The sequence below is a fragment of the Hyperoodon ampullatus genome (genome assembly GCF_949752795.1).
Source record: "Hyperoodon ampullatus genome assembly, chromosome: 3".
In the NCBI taxonomy this organism is placed as follows: domain Eukaryota; kingdom Metazoa; phylum Chordata; class Mammalia; order Artiodactyla; family Ziphiidae; genus Hyperoodon; species Hyperoodon ampullatus.
Genome location: NC_136916.1, coordinates 132,152,859 through 132,176,368, shown reverse-complemented (window position 1 = coordinate 132,176,368; position 23,510 = coordinate 132,152,859). Strand labels below are relative to the sequence as shown.

At 34.2% G+C, this 23,510-nt stretch overlaps 1 protein-coding gene across 1 annotated transcript in view; it reads right to left on the bottom strand.

Moving 5' to 3' along the window:
* The window catches only part of GPR137C (G protein-coupled receptor 137C), a gene marked incomplete at both ends in the record, with an annotated part of 52,513 nt that overhangs the window by 9,467 nt on the left and 19,536 nt on the right, over positions 1 to 23,510 (bottom strand). Inside the window, 5 exon segments of the mRNA XM_079698930.1 lie at positions 4,810 to 4,844; positions 4,847 to 4,916; positions 4,918 to 4,926; positions 10,883 to 11,111; positions 12,648 to 12,691. Of these exon segments, the coding sequence (XP_079555056.1) occupies positions 4,810 to 4,844; positions 4,847 to 4,916; positions 4,918 to 4,926; positions 10,883 to 11,111; positions 12,648 to 12,691 (387 nt within the window).

Sequence of the window (23,510 nt, the reverse complement as noted above, 5' to 3'; positions counted from 1 at the left end):
TTGTTTTGTTTTGCTTTTTGCCTTAAGTGGTTGTTCTAGGGCAACAGTTCTTAAAGTGTGGTCCAGGGACCTTAAAGATCAAAATCAAAATGATTTAAAAAAAGAGTACTAAGATGTTATTTGCCTATTGTATTCTCATTCTCTTTTGTATACACAGCAGAGTTTCCCAGTGGCTCTATGACATGTGACGGTGTCAACACTCTGTGTACATGTATGTTCTTGTGTTTTCTAGATTCCTGATATAATAGAATTAGGGTATAAATATATGCATTTTCAGAGATTAACTCAGCTTGTTCTCTGTAATTTTACTGGGTTCTTGTTAGTTTTCTTTGGTTATACCTGCTATATCTGATAAAACCTCATTATTACCAAACAAGTAGTTATTTTAAAATCCTAAAATTTTCCTTGTATCTACATGGCAGCACAACAAGAATAGGTACAATTTACAGATTTGTTTTATAATATTTAAGAATTTTTTTCAAACACTTAAAAATTTTTTAATTTAATATTAAACTATTTTAGAAATTAATCATTTTACTCTAAGATGAAAAATTTATAATTTTTTTCATATTTAAGAATGGATTATTGGCTGAGGATTGGGGACTTACTGTTTCACTGGTACAAAGTTTCAGTGTGGGATGATGAAGATGTTCTGGAGATGGATAGTGGTGATGGTTGCACAGCAGTGTGAATGTACTTAATGCCACTGAACTGTACATTTAAAAATGCTTAAAATGGTAAATTTTATGTTACATATATTTTGTCACAATAAAAAATATTTTTCTCTACATACAGCTTCTTTGTTTACTTCTAAGATGCTGAGAAAGATGAAAGTGTTAGAATTCTCTGGTTCAATGAAGAAAGAAATCTACATCAAAGTAATTGGGTGAAACTGATTTCTTGTTTTGTTTTATCAAATGAAGTGCAATGAAAACTAACTTTCAATAGGTTTTATAAACGTTAATAACTTACCTTATTGTGTCTGCTGTGACAGAACATTATGTCCAAGTTAAGCTGCAGCATCATTTGGAGACCAATCATTCAGAGTATAAAGCACAAGGAATTGAAATTTTAAATGCAGGTGTGGTGGGCACTTTAAACACCACGAATTGTTTTTATTACTTTCCAAACTAGAAATTAAAAAGCCACTCAGGCATTTTACAGGTTAAATTACTATATTGCATTGGCTGGCAAAGCACTCATAGTAGATGAGAGACTAGTAAAGCCTTGTACAGTTAATATTGCTGAATGCCTGCTGGATGAAAAGTCCATAAAAGAAATTATGGCATTGTCATTTTCCAAGATAGAAATTCACTGATTCAAAGATTTAGCTGAAAACATAGTGATTTAATGTATTGTCAATAGACTTGTATTTTTGCCTTACAAATATATTAATCTGATATAGAAGGACTAATTTTGTTTATATTCATCAATTATATTCATAATTTTTTTATGTTCAAAATTCATTCATCATTTTGTTTATATTCATTCAGTAGCAACTAATCATCCAAGAGGGCATTCTTTTATGTCAATGCCTGAGAAGAAACACAAGTAGTACTGAAATATTCAAAGTGTTGAAAATTCTTCTGATTGTTTATCCTGGGCCAATTGTACTGATAATCTCACTAATGGTACAAAAGCAATGGTGGGTAAAACTTTCAGTCTTAGCACAAATCAATGCAGTGTCACCAAACTGTATTGTATTCTTCACTACTATGCACTCCCAGTTAAAAAAGAAAGCTTCACTTAAGAATCTCCTTGATGAAGGGACTTCCCTGGTGGTACAGTGGTTAAGAATCCACCTGCCAGTGCAGGCGATACGGGTTCGATCCCTGTTCCAGGAAGATCCCACATGCCGTGGAACAACTAGGCCTGTGAGCCACAATTACTGAAGCCCGCTCACCCTAGAGCCCGTGCGCCACAACTACTGAGCCCGAGTGCTGCAACTACTGAAGCCTGTGCACCTAGATCCCGTGCACTGCAGCAAGAGAAGCTACTGCAATGAGAAGCCTGTGCACTGCAACAAAGAGTAGACCCTGCTCTCTGCAACTAGAGAAAGCCCACGCGCAGCAATGAAGACCCAATGCAGACGACAAAAAAAAAAAGAAAGAAAAAAAGAATATCATTGATGAAGCAGTGAAAATATTTATTAAATACTGAGCCTAGAGTACGTGTCTATTTAATATTCTGTGTGATGAAATAAGACACGCAGTTAAAGAAATTCTGCTGCATCCTGAAGCATAGTAGTTGTCTTGAGGAGAAGCACTTATGTGATTACTTGACTTGCGAGCTGAACTAACCTCTTTTTTCATGAAATCCCATTTTCTACTTAACAGACAACTATGGCAGACAAACAATGGTTATTCAGACTTGGTTAATGGGCACATATTTTTTGAAAAATAAATGAAATGAGCCTGTCATGTCAAAGAAAACATCTGACAGTATTTATGGCCAATGATGAAATATGAACTTACAAGTGAAAATCAAAACTTTTGAAAAATTGTAAGCATTTGTATCCACTGTAAGACTGGCAGCTTCCCAAAACTTAAATACTTTTCTGATGAGATTGCTGGTGATATTAACAAATGTGATTTAGGTTACTGTCTAATGAAATGTATCAACATTTTGAAGATCTGTGACCACTGTTTTCTAATGATCAATGCATGATGTTACAAACTCATTCAAAGTGCAAGATAGACCAATGGAGAGTACAGAAAGTTCACTAATATCATTTTAAGTTCCACACGGCAACTAACCTTTAAGAAACCTCCACTTCAGAGTTTTGGTGTAGTATTAAAGAAGAATATCCACAATTATCTGAAAAGGCTATTAAAATTCTCCTCCATTTTCCAACTACATATATTTGTGAGGATGGATTTTCTTCATATACTTCAACCTAAACAACATATCACAACAGATTGAATGCAGAAGCAGACATGAAAATCCAGCTGTCTTCTATTATGTCAGACATTAAAGAGATTTGCAAAATGTATAACAATGTCAATCTTCTCGCTATTTATTTTTGTTTTGGAAAATATAATTATTTAGCATAAAATATGTTATTCATGTTAACATATAATGGATTTATTATTGGCATTTTAAATGAATTAATAAATGAATATTTTTTAAATTTCTCAATTTTTTTTCTAAAATGTATATATAGGTAGATATAATCTACATAAACAAAAGCTCTTTGGGGTCCTCAATAATTCTTAGGAGTGTAATGGGATCTTGAGACCAAAAAGTTTGAGAATCACTGCTCTAGGGATTATAATATATATCCTTAACTTTTCACAGTCTAAGTAATAGTTAATATCATACCACTTGATGTAAAATGTAAGAATTTCAACCATATAGGCCCTGTCCTTGATGCTATAGTGCTATAGTTGTTATATATACTATATAGAGAATTAGGTATGATATCTACATATGTAAGCCTCACATTATGTTATAATTTTTGCTTTGCACAGTCACATTTATTTTAAAGAAATTAAGAAATTATATTTACCCAAATATTTATTATTTCTTTTGTTCTTCATTCCTTCCCGAAGGGCTAAAATCCAAGCTGATTTTATTTCCCATCAGTCTGTAGAATTTTCTTAGCATTTCTTGTAGTATAGGTCTGTTGGTAATGAACCCTCTTAGTTTTCTTTTATCTGAAGATGTTTTTTATTTCTTCATCATTCTTTATGAATATTTTCACTTGATGTAGATTTCAGAGTTGACAGCATTTTTCTTTCAGCATTTCAAAGATATTGTTTCCAAGTTTCCTGGCTCCATTTTATCTGATGAGAAGTGAGTGATCATTTGAATCAATGTTCCCTTATGTATATGTCATTTTTCTTTGCTCTCAAAATTTTTTTTCTTTTTGATTTTAAGCACTTTGAGTACAATGAACTTAGGTAAGATTTTCTATATATTTATCCTGATTGGGCTTTGTTGAGCTTCATGAAACTATAAATTTATGTCTTTCATCAAAACTGGAAAATTTAGGTCACATTTCTTCAAATATTTTTTTCCAATCTCATTTTCTCCCTCTTTTCCTTTGGGAATTCCAATTATACATAATTTGGCCCTGAAGCTCTGTTCATTTTATTATCATCTTTACCCCCAATACCCTCTGTTCTTCAGATTGGATAATTTCTTTTGATTTAAGTTCATTGACTCTTCTTTCATCTCCAATCTGCTGCTAAGCACAACTAGTGACTATTTAAATACTGTATTTTTTAATTCTAAAATTTCTGGTAGTTTTTAAAAATAGTTTCTATTTCTCTGAGATTTCTTATTTATTCATTCATTCAAATATATTTTCCTTCACATCCTTGAGCATATTATAAAATCTTTGTCTGATAAATCCAACATCTGGGTCATCTGTGGGGGACTGCCACCAATGATTGCTTTTTGAGTTCTGTTTTTTGTTCTTGAGTATGAGTTAAATTTTTCCTGTTTCTTCATATATCTAGAGACCTTGGATTGTATTTTGGACATTGTGAGTGCCATGTTTTAGAGTCTGGATGCTGTTATAGTCCTCTGAAACGTATTGATTTTCCTTTTTTTCCCTTAAATTTTTTTTATTTTTTTATTTTTAGCAAATATTTAACCTGGCTAGACTCAAATACCAAACTATCTCCCATGAATGGATAGCAGCTGAAATCTCAGTTCAATTTCTTTATCCTTAACTGTGCTGCTGCTTGGAGTATGTCCTGCACATGCTTAGTTCAGGTATCAGATAAAAATTTGGCAGAGTTTATAATCAGAATTTGGAGCTTCCTCTATCTGGCTATCTTCTTCCCGAGATTTCCCACTCACTTTCCATCTGGAATAGTTTCTTGAATTTTGTCCTATGATTCTTCAAGCAAGTAAAATAGCAGGTTTCTCTTCAAGTTTTGGCTGCCCCATGGATGGGACTTTCCCTCAGGCTAGAAGCTGTAAAAAATAGGAAACTCACTCAGTGTCGGTTCCTTCTTCTAAGGGGTTGCTCTCCAGTGCCTTCAGTGCTTTTTATATTTTGTCCAGAATTTATCTTTGCTTTCTGTAGAAGGTTGGGTCCAATGGAAGCTACTGAGCCAATACCAGAAGTAGAACCCTGCACACAGTTTTTGAATTCATCTCACAAATGCTACTTCCATTTTGAAATTAGAATGCCAAACTAAGCATCAAAAATAAGAAAATAAGGTAGTCTCAATTAATAAATTTTAAAATGTATTTTGATAATTATAAGGCCTAAAACAGTCTCAAAAAGAGTTTCACGGTGCTAAGACACAATGAAATTAGATCTCTGGCTCCTATGACCCTACCATTACAGAATAGATGGCTTTTAGTGGATGGACCTTATGACCATGGAAAAATAAAAAATTCTGAAAATGCTGGCTGGTCTAGTAAAAGAGTCTAGAAGTATAAGGGAAAGCTACTTGAGCTTAGGAGTAGATAAAATATATAAACCCAGGGTTGTAAGCAGGGATTTTTCAAATGGGACAAGTGTGTGGAGGGTTGGCTCAGCAACAGAATAGAACAGAATAGGAAATAAGGCTTGGGGTATAAGAACTGGAGTAATGAAAGGAGTAAATTAAAGAAGTACCACAGCTTAAGATAGATAAAGAAAATCCCAGTGACTCAGGAGAGAAATTATAACAGAATATTGGGAAGGTGGCAATCATTCCTATTACAGAGGATGATGCAGCCTCTATTTTTTTTTACCACCATCCTCACCAAATTCTGGTGAAGTCATATTTCAGGATGGTGGAAGTGAGACACTAATGGCATTTTAGCCTATTTCTTTAATTATGGCCTAAATTACCATACACTTCTTCATTAGTCTTATAGGATCAGCTGGTCTGCATGAAAGATCAGAAATGTAGTTTAGCTGAATGTTATTGTGTCTCTGCAAGATGGTAACGATGCCTCCCATCCTAATACATTAATTAATATGGCTCAAGGATTGAGTGAACATGGGACAGAAAGGTTTACATAGTAATTAAAACTGTTAGACATTCGGGAGAGAGAGAGAAAATGCATTATTTGTAAATGGCTAACTGGGCAGGGAGATAAGCTGACCTTGAGTCAGATAATGATTCCTTTTACACTCTTATCCAGGTATAAAATTGTATGTGTCCTTGACCAGAGATGTAAGGCTGAAAGCTTAACTTTTATTCTCACCCCACCTTTGAGTGGTCTTTCATGTAGATAATTCTAACTTGCCATTATAGGGACTAAGCATCTACCATCGGTTTACACCTTTTTGTGCCAATCAGTTATTTTTTTCCATTAAAAATGATATGTCTCCTATATTCTTATAAATATGCTTATTTTTTTCTAAAATGGAAAGGAATATTAGAATAAAAATAATTTTATTGTGTGCATTTTAATGTTAAAAGTTATAATTCTGATAGAAGTAAATAAATTCAAATATACCACAGAAATCATACAAATAAAGGCAAAGCAAACAGCAATAAAAAAACCTTAATGGGAGAAAAGGACCAATACCAACAAACAATCATATCAATAAATATAAACTATTTGTTTACCCTATAAAGTTTATATAAAAAACTATAATATTTTGTTTAAAGTTAATGAGACACACTTGAAATGTCAGCAATAGACAAAAACTTAAAAGCTAATATCAAAAAAAGAAAAAAAAACAAATAAAAAGGCCATTACATAATTTCAACAATACATGTTCCAAAAATTTCTAAGAAAAATGAGTTAAACAATGAAATGTAATCTATCAGAGACTTCAACCCTTACAAAATCTGTGTGGGATGGGATATAAATAGAGTCAAATAAAATTACAATAAATTATTTAAAAGAGAGATCCTGTTCTTCAGTAATCCTTATTCTTTTACACTGTTCCTTTTGAGAATTTGATTACATATATAGGATCTGTCTCCAGATACAATTTGCCAACAATTTCAGGTATTCAAGAACTTCCTGAAGCCACATTACCATCCCTTAGTACACATTAGGATAATTATGGCTAACATTTGTAAGTTAATGCATTCCCAAGTGCGAGGTATTATACTAAACACTTTATATGCATTTTAATTTAATTCTTATAACACCTTTATAAGGTAGGTACTACTTTTACCCTCAACTTATGAGATCAATACTGTCATTATTTCCATTTTACAGATCAGGAGAGTGATGCTTAGATGTACTGTTACTTGTGCAATGTCATACAGCCAATGAACAGGAGAGATGGGATTTATTTAGATCCTTATCTCTCTGATCCCAGGTTTCCAGCTCTTAATCACTATGATATACTGTCTCTCACTAAGGTCTTTTCATATTAATTAAAAAATCAATATACCTGAAAAAGAGATATAAACATATCCCAAAGTATATCCAATCCCATTTTTTATTTATATCACCCTCATTGCAAAAGAGAATTTGAAGTAGTTACAGAGATACACACAGAATAAAAAATAAACATAGGAATGTGCGGGGGTGGGGGTAAGAAAGTGAGATGAAACTAGAGGTAGACCCAGAACCAAAAATGAGTATCATAAGGTCATCTACGATTGATATAAAGGTGAGTCACATATTTGCCTCTGAACAACATAGTAGCCAGGGAAAAGAAGAATTTAATCAATAATGTTTTACCTAGTACTGAATTGGAGGAAAAGATCTTTTCTAGGGAACATTGATTGTGTGGACAATATCCTTAAGAACATAATACAGTAGAGACTTTAAGATAAATGTTTCTTACAAGAATTTCATACATATTTCTTGATGTAGGCCAAAGCATAATGTCACAGTATATGTTGGGAAAGACAATTCTATCCAGGGTACAATGTAGTCTCAGAATACAATTCTGTAATGAACTGGATTGGGCAGAGGAGAAGATATGGAATAGACAGGGAAATGGACAGACTGTACATACTTCAGGTAATTTTTCCAGCAATTAAGCCTTTGAATTTAACAGTTGATAGTAAATTTTTTCTAACAAGAACCTGGAGTACAGAAATTCTACATTGTTTAGTAGGCCACATTCATATGCATGGACAATCAAGCAGAAGGTAAAACTGATAATTTCTTATGGAGGTTAGGGGGCCTGAAGAGGACAGATATCTGAATTTCAGACTTTCCACCAAAGGGAGTGTAGAGATAGTATCTATCTATATGTAGAGATAATGTGTAATTCGCACTGATGTGTAAATATGTAGTACTTGAGACATGGCTGGAATCCAAATGGAAAATTTTCTTTTTTTGTTGTTAAATAAGAATGTTGCTATAATATAACGATATTATGGAAAGCTGCCAAGGCAGTACTTGAGAAAACATATTGCTCTTAATACCTTTATTAGTTTACAAAATAATAAATTAAGTATCTATATAAGAACATAGATATGGAAAAAAGTAACAAAAATTAAAAAATGAAAGAGCAGAAATAAACTATTCAAATTGACAATAACTAATATTTAAAACGCAAGTTAGAGTTGCTACTTTGAAAAAGACCCAAATCACAGCATTGTTCTAGTTGCTAAAAGTATAAAATTAAATTTAAAAGAATTCAGATAGAGAGTTATTTCTAAATTTTATTCTGGAGATGGAGGAGAAGGGACCAAATTGAGGTCATAAAAAGGGGTAGGGTTTCCCTGGTGGCACAGTGGTTGAGAGTCTGCTGCCGATGCAGGGGAACACGGGTTCGTGCCCCGGTCCGGGAAGATCCCCATACCGCGGAGCAGCTGGGTCCGTGAGCCATGGCCGCTGAGCCTGCGCGTCCGGAGCCTGTGCTCCGCAACGGGAGAGGCCACAGCAGTGAGAAGCCCGCGTACCACAAAAAAAAAAAAAAAAAAAAGGGGGTAACATTAGAGTTATGCCTTTAAAGTTGGGTAAGATAAGGACAAACAGGAATAGAGCACTGGGAGGGAAAAACATTCCTGGAAGATGAAACGGCCTAAGGATATACAGACAGGGAAGCATACTGTGTGCCATTTAGAAATAAGGTAGGTAAGATTGGTTGAGACAAATCATGGAGGATCTCATTATCACCAAATATGTAGAAGAAGGAAGGAAGAATAAAGAGAAAAACAGACTGAAGTCTGAACTTTAAGGAAACTCTCTGAGAGATAGCAAGAAACAAGGTCAGTTTGAAAGTGGAGGATATAAATGCTCAACAGACGTTTGTTGATTGAATAAAAGAAATGGCCATGACTATATGTTGTTATAGAAGTCAAAACACAAAAATGAGCCTAGTGATTTTACAAAGAGAAGGTGAAAGCAAGATGACGTACTATTTGAATAAAGAAGTTTATAACCTAATTTAGGAAGACCAAGAACTATGGAACATATATTACAAATAATCTAATATCTCATATTATATTTACCTTTATAGGTATGTATTTGAACATGTTTCTCTGTAGTGTTCCTAGAGAATTCTGAATCCATGTACCTTTTAAATTTAATACCTTTCATATGATAGCGAGGGAAAGGTATGTGAAATAATTCTGGAGGAGTTATCAGATGAACTTCCCTCCTGAGACTGGCAAATTAACTCTATTCAGAGAATTTTCTATATCAGAGTGAGTAAAACCAAACTTAGAAAGTTGCTAGGTATTCAGAAAAGAAGCCCTTTAAATTCAACCACATCTGTGTATGCTTTATCACTAGACAACAAGAGGTATGGATTCTATGGTGATGTTATCACACTATGAAAAGATGCTGTTGCTACACCAAAAGGTTATGCACCACAACAACAGTGAGTGTATTATTCTTAACACTGAAACTGAAGCCAGAGTTAGCTAAAATATTTAACTTTTAGGAAGTAAAATTTAGAAGTTGAATAAAATAATTTTCTGGGTGAGATTAATGGGTTGAAAGTAAGTCTGTCTGTCTATCTGTCTCTCTCCTCTATTTCTATTTTTATTTCTATATTTATATTTCTACTGATACATGTTTAAAAAATAAAGGTAACATCTCCACATAAACTTAAAGGACAAGTTAATTACCATGCATTTAATTAACTTTAGTAGGACTATATTAAGGATAATAACAATATAGAAGTCTAAAAATATTTCAGAAGACTGTTCTGTTTAAGACACTATCTTGTTTATCTTCAGTGAATAGGCAATGATGCCACATTAAAGCAAGCTTGTATGTATGCATAAGCCCAACGAGCCCAACACCACTCTGGAAGCATAGATGAGGAACTCAGCCTGCGATGGGCTATGAGCCAATATCCATACATCTACACCCCACATCCCATGCCATACATACACTGGGACACTGATTCATCACTCAACCACATTGTCAATCAACAACAGTAGAAACATTCAGGGTTTTCTGTTAATAGGTTAACACTGGCTTTTGTTTACTGACCCAAAGTATAAGGAAAGGGAGAAGCAAGGCATTTATAAATTTAGTCACATGACTAGCTGTTTCAAATGTCATAGGGACTTCATATTATGGGGTGAAGTAACATTTTCTAAACCTTTATACAAATAAACACCCCTTTACCAATATGACATCTTAACATTGCTAACCCAAATACAAATAGACATGATGTGGTAAATTTGTTTAATGACAATACTGTCACCCTTACTGATGAAATCTTGTTAGTATGGCTTTGTATATTAGACTATTTGTGATACATTCGTATAAATTCTGGTTTATATCATTTAATTAGCCTCCAGTGTAGAGGATATAAGTCATAGAAAATACAATATGCTCATCATGAGCTTCTTTTTTTTTAAAAAAAACATTGTTTAGTAAGGGCTAAGTTTTGAATACCTTTTAATTTCTTGTGATCATTCTTTCATGCTCAAAAATGTACCTGACATTCAGAATGCTTTCTGAAGAATTATAAAATTTCCATTAAAATATGGTTCATAGGATGAAGATTTGAAGTTAGATTTTCAAGTATAAATTTAAGAAATATACTTACCTTTGATTCGAGGTAGACATTTGCTGATGACATTTTTGTAATTTTGCATATGTAACTAACTAAAGAGATGGCACAAAGAATAAACAGGCTATCGTTAATTAATGCTCGAACAAACACAGTCCATTTCAACTGATTTTCTGGGACATCTCCGTGGACTAGCATTGCACAAGTCAAGTTCACCACTAAAAAGAGAAGGCTTGCCAATATAAAGCCCAAATGCAACAGAATTCTGAAAGAAAAAAATGAGTTTATTAGATGTTTATAAAACTAATGAGAAATTAAACTTAATACTGAATTCGTGTGTACTTACTTTAAGTACAATAGTTCCTTCAGTTTAAACTGCTTGTAATTTAATTTAATACAAATTTAATAATTACTTAGAGTTACTTGGGATATTTTTGCCATTATGAAATTAGTATCTAAGCCATTTAAAAATGGCATGAGATTCTAAAGCACTAATTTAAAAATAATCTCATGTGGACTTGAATTCAGTTGTCTCTACCAGGAAGAATAATATTGGACTATTTTAACATTAATTCAAGTAATCCTGAATTTTTCATTTTTGTAACTGCTGAGCACATTTTCATTGACCTTTCCATTCTAAGAATTATCAGGTTTTTATAATTTGCTTGGAAAATTAATATACAGTATATAAATTTAAATTGATCACTAATATTAACTTTAAGAGGTAAGGGAAATGTGTTTTAAACAATGTTCAGTTTTATGAACATCTGATTATCTATAGCAAACATTTCTTTCAAACAAGACTAAAGAGGAACATAGGGACAATATATGTAGAGTTTCACACACTCATCAATACCTCATCTTCTTATAAAGTTGCATATTTACTATGCATACAGAACTACTCCCAAAGTAAAATGCTTAACCACTTCCCCCTAAGAAAAATTGGACCACCTCTAATTTTTAAACTCTTCAGGTAAGGTGTGGCTGTCTGTATCAAGTAGCTGGAACAGCTTCCTGTATGAAAGTAATCCTAGTTCAAATACATTTATACCCCAAATTAACATGATCTAGAAACTTATTTGCCATTCTAATATCTTCCATTTTGGTCACTTTCAATAGTGGGAATCATAAAATGTTGTTTGCCTTTGGGAGTAATTTACACAAGGAAAAATTGAAGGTAATGTGTAATCTGTAACAAGCAATCTTTATTAAGTATACATGCAAAGTACAAAGATTTTAGTTTGAGAAGTTTAGATCTTAATATTCCTTCAGATTAAATAATAAAAATAATAATTATATACTTTGAAACCCAAAATGGATCTTGAAATTATCCATGCATCCAGAGGATTATAGTAGTTTAGGAAACAAAGCACCAAGACGTTAGATGAGTTGCATAGCTGGCAGGTTTGTGGGAGAATTGGTCTGAAACCCAAGTCTTCTGATTCCCAGGTTTAGCAATCTCATTTTTGAGGTGAATCAGTACTGAAATATTACTTATTTCATGGAACTGTACTATATATTCTTACTCTAAACAGCATAATCTATCTTGAGTATTTGTGGACCCTATGAAACAGTACTAAAACATCTGACATCTGAAGTGGGCCAGTGACAGAGCAGCAAAAAAAGGTGTTTGCAGCAATACTGCTGAAGGGGAACGATCGGATTACTCAATTCACTTCCTATAAACTAATCTAACTACTTGATCTATAAAACTGCTAAGGCAGCCTCAACTACAAAGCCCTTCTACCTTGGGAAGTGTACTGTGAAACAAAATATAGATCTTGCTACTCATGAAACTTACTTGTGTTTGTCAAGTTCAGTTGCACATCTGACTTTACATATAACCTATAAAGAGAGTACAGAAAGAAAGTTTTGAAAACACGTGTAATATAGTATTCTTAAATTTGTTTTGATTTTGTGTTTCAAAGTGATACAACAAATAATAATAGATAGCAAGTAAAACTCAAAAGTTAACAGTTGAACTATGCTGAAGAAAAAATAGGCAGATTTCCAAAGGTTTAATATAAGAAATTAATAACTTTCTATGGTAAAATCTTAAATTTCTATATATATATATATATATATATATATATATATATATATTTTTTTTTTTTTTTTGCGGCACGCAGGCCTCTCACTGTTGTGGCCTCTCCCGTTGCGGAGCACAGGCTCCGGATGCACAGGTTCAGCGGCCACGGCTCACGGGCCTAGCCGTTCCGCGGCATGTGGGATCTTCCCAGACTGGGGCACGAACCCGTGTCCCCTGCATCGGCAGGCGGACTCTCAACCACTGTGCCACCAGGGAAGCCCCTAAATTTCTATATTTTTAAACAAAATTAATTCAGTTTAAACATTTATTGAACTTATTTTTTACATTGGAGTATAGTTGATTAACAATGTTGTATTAGTTTCAGGTGTACGTACAGCAAAGTGATTCAGTTATACATATACATGTATCTATTCTTTTTCAAATTCTTTTCCCATTTAGATAATTACAGAATATCAATCAGAGTTCCCTGTGCTATACAGTAGGTCCTTGTTGGTTACCCATTTTAAATATAGCAGTGTGTACATATCAATCCCAAACTCCCTAACTATCCCTCCCTGCTACCCTTCCCCTTGGTAACCATAAGGTCATTCTGTACATCTGTGAGTCTGTTTCTGTTTTGCAAATAAGCCAGACAATGGGCAGGATGGCTTGCCACCTATTCTAAACTTCATTATATCACTCATGTTTTGTCTTAAAATGGAACAACTTACTTAAATATGAATATGGGTGAGTGTTCTTCCAATATTATTTACCCCTAAGATGAAATAAAATAGTAAAAAGAAAGAAGGGAAAAAAAAATGAACACAACGATGAGATCATATTTAGTGAACTTACTTTCTTCATAAAGCCTTGCAAAAGGCAGGTCCTCAAATATTTGATGAATAAAGTTAAGCAGGTAGGTTAAGTAGAATTTGAATAAACATGGTAACTTCTGAAAACATTCTGTGGAAGGTCTCAATTCCTAACTGGTGAATATGGACTTTATTATTTAGATAATGGGAAGATATGGAGGGTTTTTATGTAAGCACTCCAAATCACAGAATTTCATTAATCTGGCATCAACGTAAGGCAACTGCAGAGAAACTTCAGACTAGAAGTAAAAAGACTAATTACAAGACTACTGAAATAGAGTATGAACTTTGAGCGGGGGTTGGGAGGGCCTGGAAAGAAAGAGGCAAGTACAGAACATTATAAAGGAAAAGAGTGTAAGTACTCAATAACTTACTGATTCCATTCAAACAGTTACTGAGCACACACTATGAAGGGTACCATGGATTCATACATACAGTAACTGTTTCTGCCCTCAAGGAGCTCAGTATATGGAAGAAAGAGATAAACCAACTATTTTGAAACATTATGTCAATGCAAAAGATGCTACCACAACAGCTAAGAAGGGGGATAGACTAATACAGTGCAGGAAATGGTGAGAGGTAAGGGGAAAGAGGAGAGACTGTGTAAAGGGTCAGGCAGGCAGGACTTAGAGAAGTCACATTTGAGTCAAGTTATGAAGGATAAATGAGTGTTAGACAGGTAAAGGCTCAAGCAGAGATAGCAGCCTGTGCTTCTACTCATATCTATTGTATTTTGGTTAACAAGCTAGATGTGATAGAGGATTTTAAAATACTACCCTATTAATCTCAAATTGTACCACTTAAATCATCCTCAGATACATCTGTTTTTTTTTGTCTTTACTACTATATAGCTTTTTAATTGGTCTCTCTGCTTCCATTCTTAACTCCATCTGTATCTTTAGAAGATAACTATTCATTTTGCTATTTTTCCTTTATTCTCGCCTCTCTACATGTTTTATTTTTACCTAAAAGTTGTACTAAAATATATATGACATAAAACTACAATTTAACTAGTTTTTAAGTATACAGTTTCATTGCACTGAGTACATTCACACTGTTGTGTAACCATCACCACCATCTATCTCCGAAACTTTTTCATCCTCCCAAATTGAAACTCTGTATCCATCTAACAATAACTGCTTATTCCTCTCCCCTACAGCCTCTGGCAACCACCATTCTAATTTCTGTCTCTATGAATTTGGCTACTCTAAGTACCTCGTATAAGGGAAATTATACAATATTTGTCCCTTTGTGACTGGCTTACTTCACTCAGCATAATGACTTCAAGGTTTATCCATGATATCACACATGTAGATGTGTCAGAATTTCCTTCCTTTTAAGGCTGAATAATATTCCATTTTATGTGTATATCAAATTTTGTTTAAACATTCATCCACTGATGTTCACCTGAGCAGCTTCTACCTTTTGGATACTGTGAATAATGCTGCTATAAACATGTCCTATACGTGAACATGTTTTATATATGATTTAAAAAATCATTTGAGAGTAAGTTGCATATGTGATGTCCCTTTACCTCTAAATATTTCAATGTATATTTCCTTAAAAAAGAAATTCTCTTATATAACCAGTATGATTATAAAAATCATAAAATTGATACTGATAAAATACTATTATCTAATCTTCAGACCTTACTCAGATTTTGCCATTTGGTCCCCAAAATGCCATTTATGGGAGGGAAAAATCCAAGATTATACATTACACATAGATCTCATGTATACTTAATCCCTTAATTGTCATTTTTCCCCTTTGTCTTTCATGATATTCAGTTTTAAAGAGTTCAGACCAGTGGTTTTGTAGAATGCTTCTCACTGGGTTTATCAGATGTTTCCTCATGATTAGATTCAGAATTTGCATTTTGGTAGGAATGCCACAGAAATGATGGTGCTGCATTCTTCTCAGTGCATTATATCATGAGGTTCATGATGTTGATTTGTCCCATTATTGTGAGGTTAACTTTGATCATTGGTTAAGATGGTATCTACCAGGTTTCTCCATGGTTAAGTTACTGTTTTTCCCACTGTAATGAGTATCATGTGGAGAGGTATTCAGAGACTAGTAAATATCTTTTATTCGTCAAACTTCCATACGCTAGTTTTAGCATCTATCATTCTTGCCTGAATAAATTATTACTATGATGGAACACCTTCTTTTAAAAAAGTAAATCTGATCATACTATTCCAGGAAAAAGCCCATACTCCTTTGATACAGAAAAGGTCTTTTATCACCTAGTTCCACCTTCCCATCATTATATCCTTTTATCCCCATCTTCAATCTTATGGTCTGCTCATTCTGAATTATTTACAACTTTCAAATAAGGGGTTTAATTTCACATCTCCATGCCTCTGTACATGCTTTTACTTCACCTGAAATATGATTTCATGGTCATAAAGCAAATTCCAACTCATCCTTCAATAACTTACTCTATGTCATTTTTTACGTTGTCACCTTAAGTGCCTTAGGAAGAGGGAAACCACTCTGTATCCCTGCATTACAAATCATACTTTATGGCATTTGTTTACATTTTTATTCCCTTCTTAAGAGAGACTGTAACTTACTCATATGTATAGCCCCAGTGCCCAGCAAGATACCTGGTTCACAGTAGGTTCAGAAAATGTTTGCATAAATGAGCAGTGAATTTAGGTCAAAGCAAGTACTTTGGCATGTTGTGGTATGGGTGTGTATGGGAAATACAGCACAAGCAGAAACTGAAGGGGAAAGCAGTCGTCTGATCACAGAGACCTTGTATAAAAATGTCAAAGGATTAGACCTTAACTCCCACAAACTCTGTAATATGATTTTTGCTCAAGTGATTTCTTAGGTGACAGTGTAGACAATGGATTAGAATGGCATAAAGAATTCCAGTTAAAAGACTGTTGCATTTGAGTGAGTCCACGCAATCTCATTCTCAGGTTTTGAATCTAAAGAACTGATAGAATGAAAGTCCCACTGACAACAATTTTAAAAAGTCAGGTCATAGAATTGATTCTTAGTTTTAAAATTTATTAGATATAGGCAGAAACAGAGATGGCAGGTGAGTTTTGGAATATAAGAAGTAAATCACAATCACCTACAGAGGGGACAGCTGCAACTCAAAGTAGAATATATTTGGGGGAGCAAATGTAGAATGAGAAATCAACCTGTGATATGTTCACATTTAATAGTCAAAATGAAAAAGCCCAAAAAGTGAAGAAAAGAGAGATGAGCAAAGGACACAGACTTAAGAATCAGACTAGTCACAGCAGTGGAGTAGTTCAGAGGTGAAAGGAAGAAAGTTCAGCCATTGTTAAATTCTGCAAAAAGTCAAGAATAATTAAGAAACAACCATTTGATTGAGGTATCTTGAAGAGAATAGTTTTCAGTGGAATGACAGGAAAAAATACAAGGAAGTAAGATGAAAAAGGCAGTGAGCACAGTCTATATGAGATATATTTGAAGACAGGAGATAAGAAAAGGAAAATTTGTATTGGAAATCATGTATTGGAATATTGCAGGTTTCTGCATGCCAGGTTTTCTACTATGCAAGGGGTTTGCACAGCAAACATCCTTGAAAATTAGAGATAGTGTCTACCTTAGGGTCAGAGGGAAGATCTGTCTCCTGACTGGTATAATATAGAGAACATTTCCCTCCCTGGAGATATTCCAGGGGAGTAAAATCTTCTTCTCTCTCCTTGGTGAAGATTTGCTTACATTCCAGAGTAAAGATAAGGTCTGTCTGTCTTCCTCATTTTGGGGTTTCTCTCCTGCAACATACTTTGCTGCATACACAGGTAACATCTGGCTCTCACTGTGTTGCCTTACAGGAATTGGGCTTGGGCGCTTGATTCAAAACATTGCTTTGGTTGCTTTTTGTTTTTTGCCATGAGTTATAAATGGTCTTTTTCTCTGACCCATGGGTCTTCTGTTTTCTGTTGGTATATGTATTATAAAACTGTGGCAGGCTAACCTGTCAGCTTTCAAGTAGGGTAAAATCTCAGATTTTCACAGTTTCTGATTTAATAATCTGCTGACCAAAAATGAACTAGAGGGGGCGAAATGGTAAATGGAGGAGAGTGGGAGTGAGGAAAGGAGAGTTCAATTGCTAAAGAAGGCTCTAGGTGAGGTAGGTCAGCCCTGAAAAGGAAAACACATACTATTGAGTCAAGAGGGTAGAAAAGATAGTTGAAGAAAAACTTGGAGGTCTGCACAGAAAATTTAAAATAATCTATAAACCTCTCTTTGCTAGAATAAGAAGTGGGGATGTAGCATAGACACAACATTTTGATGTAGAGAAGATGGATGAGAGAATTTGGCAGATGGATTCTATTCTTTTCTAGTAAAGTAGGAGGCAAGGTCATATCCTGAGAAGGGATGTTAGATTTAAGCCCTTGGAATATGGAAAACATTTGGAACACATGAATAGAAGGGCTATAATAGATTATATTGAGAAGCAGAGAGGTCCAGTTAAAGTCAGGCAGTTGACAGTATATGTGGTCAGTAAGGGTTCCTAATTTGAAAATTGAAACACTCTAACAGAAAAAAAAGATGCCATTATAAAAAGTTCAAATAACTACACTGCATTTTTTCAAGCAAAAATTTAGAACTATTTAGACACGTGGAACTATTGTAGAGAAAGAAAAAGTGGGTGAGTGAACCACATCGGCACAGCAAAGTCAAGGGATGAGGAATACTAGACTGACCATAGGTTCTAAATGCAAATGACATCAAAAAGAAGCTAATGGAGTGGGGAAACAAAAGGGGTAAAGTGAGTAAAGGTTAGGATGAGGGTAAAAAACATATAAAGGGATGAATTTCAGATGTATAAGGGGAAAGAGAAGAAACTTGTTGGAAAGAATTGCTTCATTTTCAAGAGTTGATCCAAGGTGTGGTCATGTTGTTGAGTAGCTCAAATAGAAATGGAGGGTTTTAGAGCTCTGAGAAGCCACTGAACTGAGAGACATTGGATGCATTATCAATATGGGCTTTGAAGAACATCTATAGATGTTCAAGAGACAGGGCCAGGGGAAAGAAAGCGATGATTCATCCAGGAAAGTGGAAGTTATGATTATAGCCAGTGATGACCTAATCAGATGGCATGGGTTTAAGAGAGATGATGATGATATAACATCAGAAGGTGTACCGGGAAACATAAAACAGGCTGACTGTTCTTCCCACAAATTGAGATGGGGTGTTTACGAAGGGTTGTCTGGAAAAAGCTAGAGTTCAGTGAGGGCATTTAAAAGGTTCAAATGACGAAGAGGATGGGGACAGGGTAGAAAGTGTAATCTAAAAGGTCATGGGATGGGATAAATAATGAGTGTGAGAGGGAGTTGAGCTGAACAAGGAAAGAATTAAAGGTCAGCAGTGGTCCCAGATTTGCAGAATGTTACAATGCATCATATAAACACAACCAGGTGCTTCAATCACATTGAGATTATAATAAGGTTAAAAATGATGACCTGATATTAGTAGATTCCAAGTATTTTGTAGAATGTAGCTAACAGGACATGATGCTAGGTAAACAAAATTAATATAAAAAATGTCAAGCAATTATCATTTGTTAAGATGTTAAGACAGTGAATGATAGTTCATGAAGCACAGTAAACATGTACTTTATGTAGATTTCCAGAAGTTTAAAATAGTAAATAGCATACATGTAAATGATTTGCTGATGCCAATTTATGTCAGAGGGGCCATATCTTTCCAGGTCTTTCTTAGTATCACAAAAACTGAATAAATGGGCCATTTTATTTTACTTTTTAATTAAACATTAAAAAAATTGAAGTATATTTGATTATATTAGTTTCAGGTGCACAACATAGTGATTCAAAAATTTTTTGTAAATTATACTCCATTTAAAGTTATTATAAAATATTGGCCATATTCCCTGTGTTGTATAATATATCTTTGCAATTTATGTACTGTACATAGTAGTCTGTACCTCTTAATACCCCTATCTTAATACCCCCTCTTCCCTCTCTCCCCGGTAACCACTAGTTTGTTCTCTATATCCGTGAGTCTGTTTCTGTTTTGTTATATTCATTAGTTTATTTTTTAGATTCCACATACAAATGATAACATACGGTATTTGTCTTTCTCTGTCTGACTTATTTTACTGAGCATAATACCCTCCAAGTACATCCATGTTGTTGCAAATGGTAAACTTTCATCCTATTTTTATGGCTGAGTAGTACTTCACTGTATGTGTATACCACATCTTCTTTACCCATTTATCTGTTGATGGACACTTAGGTTGTTTCCATATTTTGGCTATTGTAAATGATGCTGCTATGAACATTGGGGTGCATGTATCTTTTTGAATTAGTGTTTTCACTTTCTTCAGATATAAACCCAAGAGTGGAATTGCTTGATCATATGGTAGCTTTATCTTTAGTTTTTGAGGAAACTCCATACTGTTTTCCATAGTGGTTGCACCAATTTACACTCTCACCAACAGTGTATGAGGGTTCTCTTTTCTCCACATGCTCACCAACATTTATTTGTGGTCTTTTTGATGATAGCCATTCTGACAGGTGTGAGGTGATATTTCAATGTGGTTTTGATTTGCATTTCTCTGATGATTAGTGTCTGTTGGCCATCTATATGTCTTCTATGGAAAAATCTGTTTAGGTCTTCTGCCCATATTTTAATCAGGTTGTTTGTTTTTATTGATGTTGAGTTGAATGAGCTGTTTCTATGTTTTGGATATTAACCCCTTATTGGTCATATCTGCAAATATTTTCTCCCATTCAGTAGGTTGTCTTTTTGTTTTGTTGATGGTTTCCTTTGCTATACAAAAGCTTTTATGTTTGATTGGGTCCCATTTGTTTATTTTTGTGTTTGTTTTCTTTGCCTTAGATCCAAAAAATAGTGCTATGATTCAGGTTAAAGAGTGTTCTGCCTATGTTTTCTTCTAGGAGTTTTATGGCTTCTGGTCTTTAATCCATTTTGAGTTTATTTGTGTATATGGTGTGAGAATATGTTCTAATTTCATTCTTTTACATGTAGCTATTCATTTTTCCCACACCACTTATTGAAGAGACTTGTCTTTTCCTCATTGTATATTCTTGCCTCTTTTGTCCTAGATTAATTGACCATAAGTGCATGCATTTACTTTTGGGCTCTTTATTTTGTTCCATTCATCTATGAGTCTGTTTTTGTGCAGTGATAGACTGTTTTGATGACTTAGCTTTGTAGTATAGTCTGAAGTCAGGAGCGTATCTCCAGCTCTGTTCTTCTTTCTCAGGTTTACTTTGGCTATTTGGGGTCTTTTGCATTTCCACACAAATTTTAGAATTTAAATGGGCTATTTTAGAAGGATATGATTCTTTATTCTAAAATTATGAACAATTATATGGGTTGATGGATATCAAATGTTTTTCATCATATAACCTACCTTTTTCCCTACCTACAAACTAGCAGTCCCTAATTTAGAAAATATCGGTTTATAATTTTTGAATTAATGAAGATTTAAAACACTTATCACTAGCAAACTTATTTTAAAATATTTAACCTATTTATGAGTGATCTGAAACGATTTTGTTATTTTGTAATTCAAACTCTCATTTTTGTCTCCCTATTTAGTTCTTCAAGTAAAGGGAAGAAATATGAGAGTATGATAAATATATTTTATTTGTGAATGTTATCTAATATAACTTTAGTTAATACAGGTATCCCAAGATTTGAGGAAGAGTCACCATGGAGCTATATATCACTTACTGTCCCCCATGGCATTCAGAACCATGCTGCTTGGAGATAGTAGATACTGAAATACCTATAGAATGGGTGCTTTTCTATACAATTTCTTTTTGTCAAGTCAATTTTCCCATGTTTGTTGATTTGAAATAGAAACTTTATTGGAGAACATATCTATATAAACTTTGGAATTGATGCAAAAATAAATTGGGGTGAACAAAGTCTCTTCCGCATTCTGAATAGATAGGCATATATTTCCAACTATGTAGATTTCTTTCACAGAAGCAGTTTCCTTAGATTCCATCTCAATTTAAGTTCCTATGCAGAGTAGTGCACCATTCCCAAGCTTGCCATTGCTAGTGCTGCATATTAAAAAAATGAAGCTTTTATATGCCTTAGCTATAAGGTGAGTAGCCAGACTTTTCTCAGATGTTCTCTTTCAATGCCTATCCTATATTTCATTTTTTTAAAACTCCTTTTTAAAAATCTTCTAAATATTTTTTTCTTTATGGCAGCCTCTTCTTTCTAGGATACAGAGGATACAATCTCTTTTTGTCACTCTCTTAGGATACTAACATCTTTTTTTAAATTTAAAGTTTCTTCTCTTTGCTTAGTCTGTTTTCTCTCAAGTTGCTTAAAAATTTTATAAATTAAAGTGGGGTGTTTTGATTTACAATTTAATAAAATTCCAGGTTAATACTGAAGATACATGTCTACTTGTTCTCACCTGAAACTCCACTAAAACAATAGCAAAGGGATTTTCTTAAAAGATATAAACCCATAAATGTGAGTAGAATGGGAAAGGATACAATAACAAAGTATTGGAAGCTAGAAAGCAGATGGATATGTGTTCAGAAAAGAGTTAATATAGTATGCCTGAGACTGCTATCCTTAGAAAAGCCTGCTTTTAAGGCTGGTACTTGGCTGGCATTTGGGAACTTGAATTTTTGGGAAGATTCTCACCATTCCCTAAATGATAAATGTATTTCATTGTGACTAAGCTTTTTGTGCAAACAATATGGTTTATACACAACACCTGCTTTCCTTATGGAAGTCTGGAATTTTGGTGTTGGGCAAAGAGTACTTACATGACTAAGCCCCAATAAAAAACTTTGGCACTGAATTTCTAATGAGTTTCCTTGGTAAGTAACATTTCACATGTTGTCACAACTCATTATGGAAGGAATGTGGCCCTACTGGGAGAGGACTCTTGGAAGCTTGTTCCTGGTTTCCTCTGGACCTTACTCCATGTGTCGTTTCCCTTTGCTGATTTTACCCTATCCATGAACTGTAACAAACTGTAACCATGAGTATAACAACTCTAAGTCCTTCTAGCAAGTCATTGAGGCTGAGGGTGGTCTTAGGGATCATCAACAAAATGTGATGAATCCCAAGCCAGTAGTGAGGAGGACTGAGAACCAACCTGATAAATATTTCAGAATCTTTAAAAGGTTCAGGAACCAAGAGAACCAAGTACCACTGGAACTGAGATGTGGAAGCGGCTAAAACAGGGGTAGATAAAAGCTGTTTAAGAGCAGTTAGATCCCTAAATTTCTTTCCCTAGTCCATGCCCTGAAATGACACTTATTCATTCTGCCAGATATCTGGGTGTTTATTCTCTGAAGAGGCTATTCTGGCCTGGAGTAAGAGTTAGAAAACAGGGAGATTAGTAATGAACACCAAGTAAAGGGATTCTCCCATGCCCAAACCCTCTTCCCTGACTAGGTTCTCAAAGTGTTGTAAACTACACCTTTATTCTCTGAAGGATTAGAATACTTTTCCCCCAGAGAAATCTGAGTGGCCCAAGAGGAAAGACCTAAGTATACCATCATCATAGGTTCCCTAACAAATCGTCCAGCCAGATCACCTAGTGTGTACATGCCTCACCTACATGCTTAGAGCTTCCACCCTTAATTATGAACAGACAGCCAAGGATAACCAGATAGCTCAAAAGTTTTCAATGAAAGATAGAGATTTCAACAAACTAATAGAAAAAAGAAAACTATAAAGAAAAAACTAAACAAACAATGTTATCATTAATAGAATCAGAGAGATAAAATATTGCATTCAT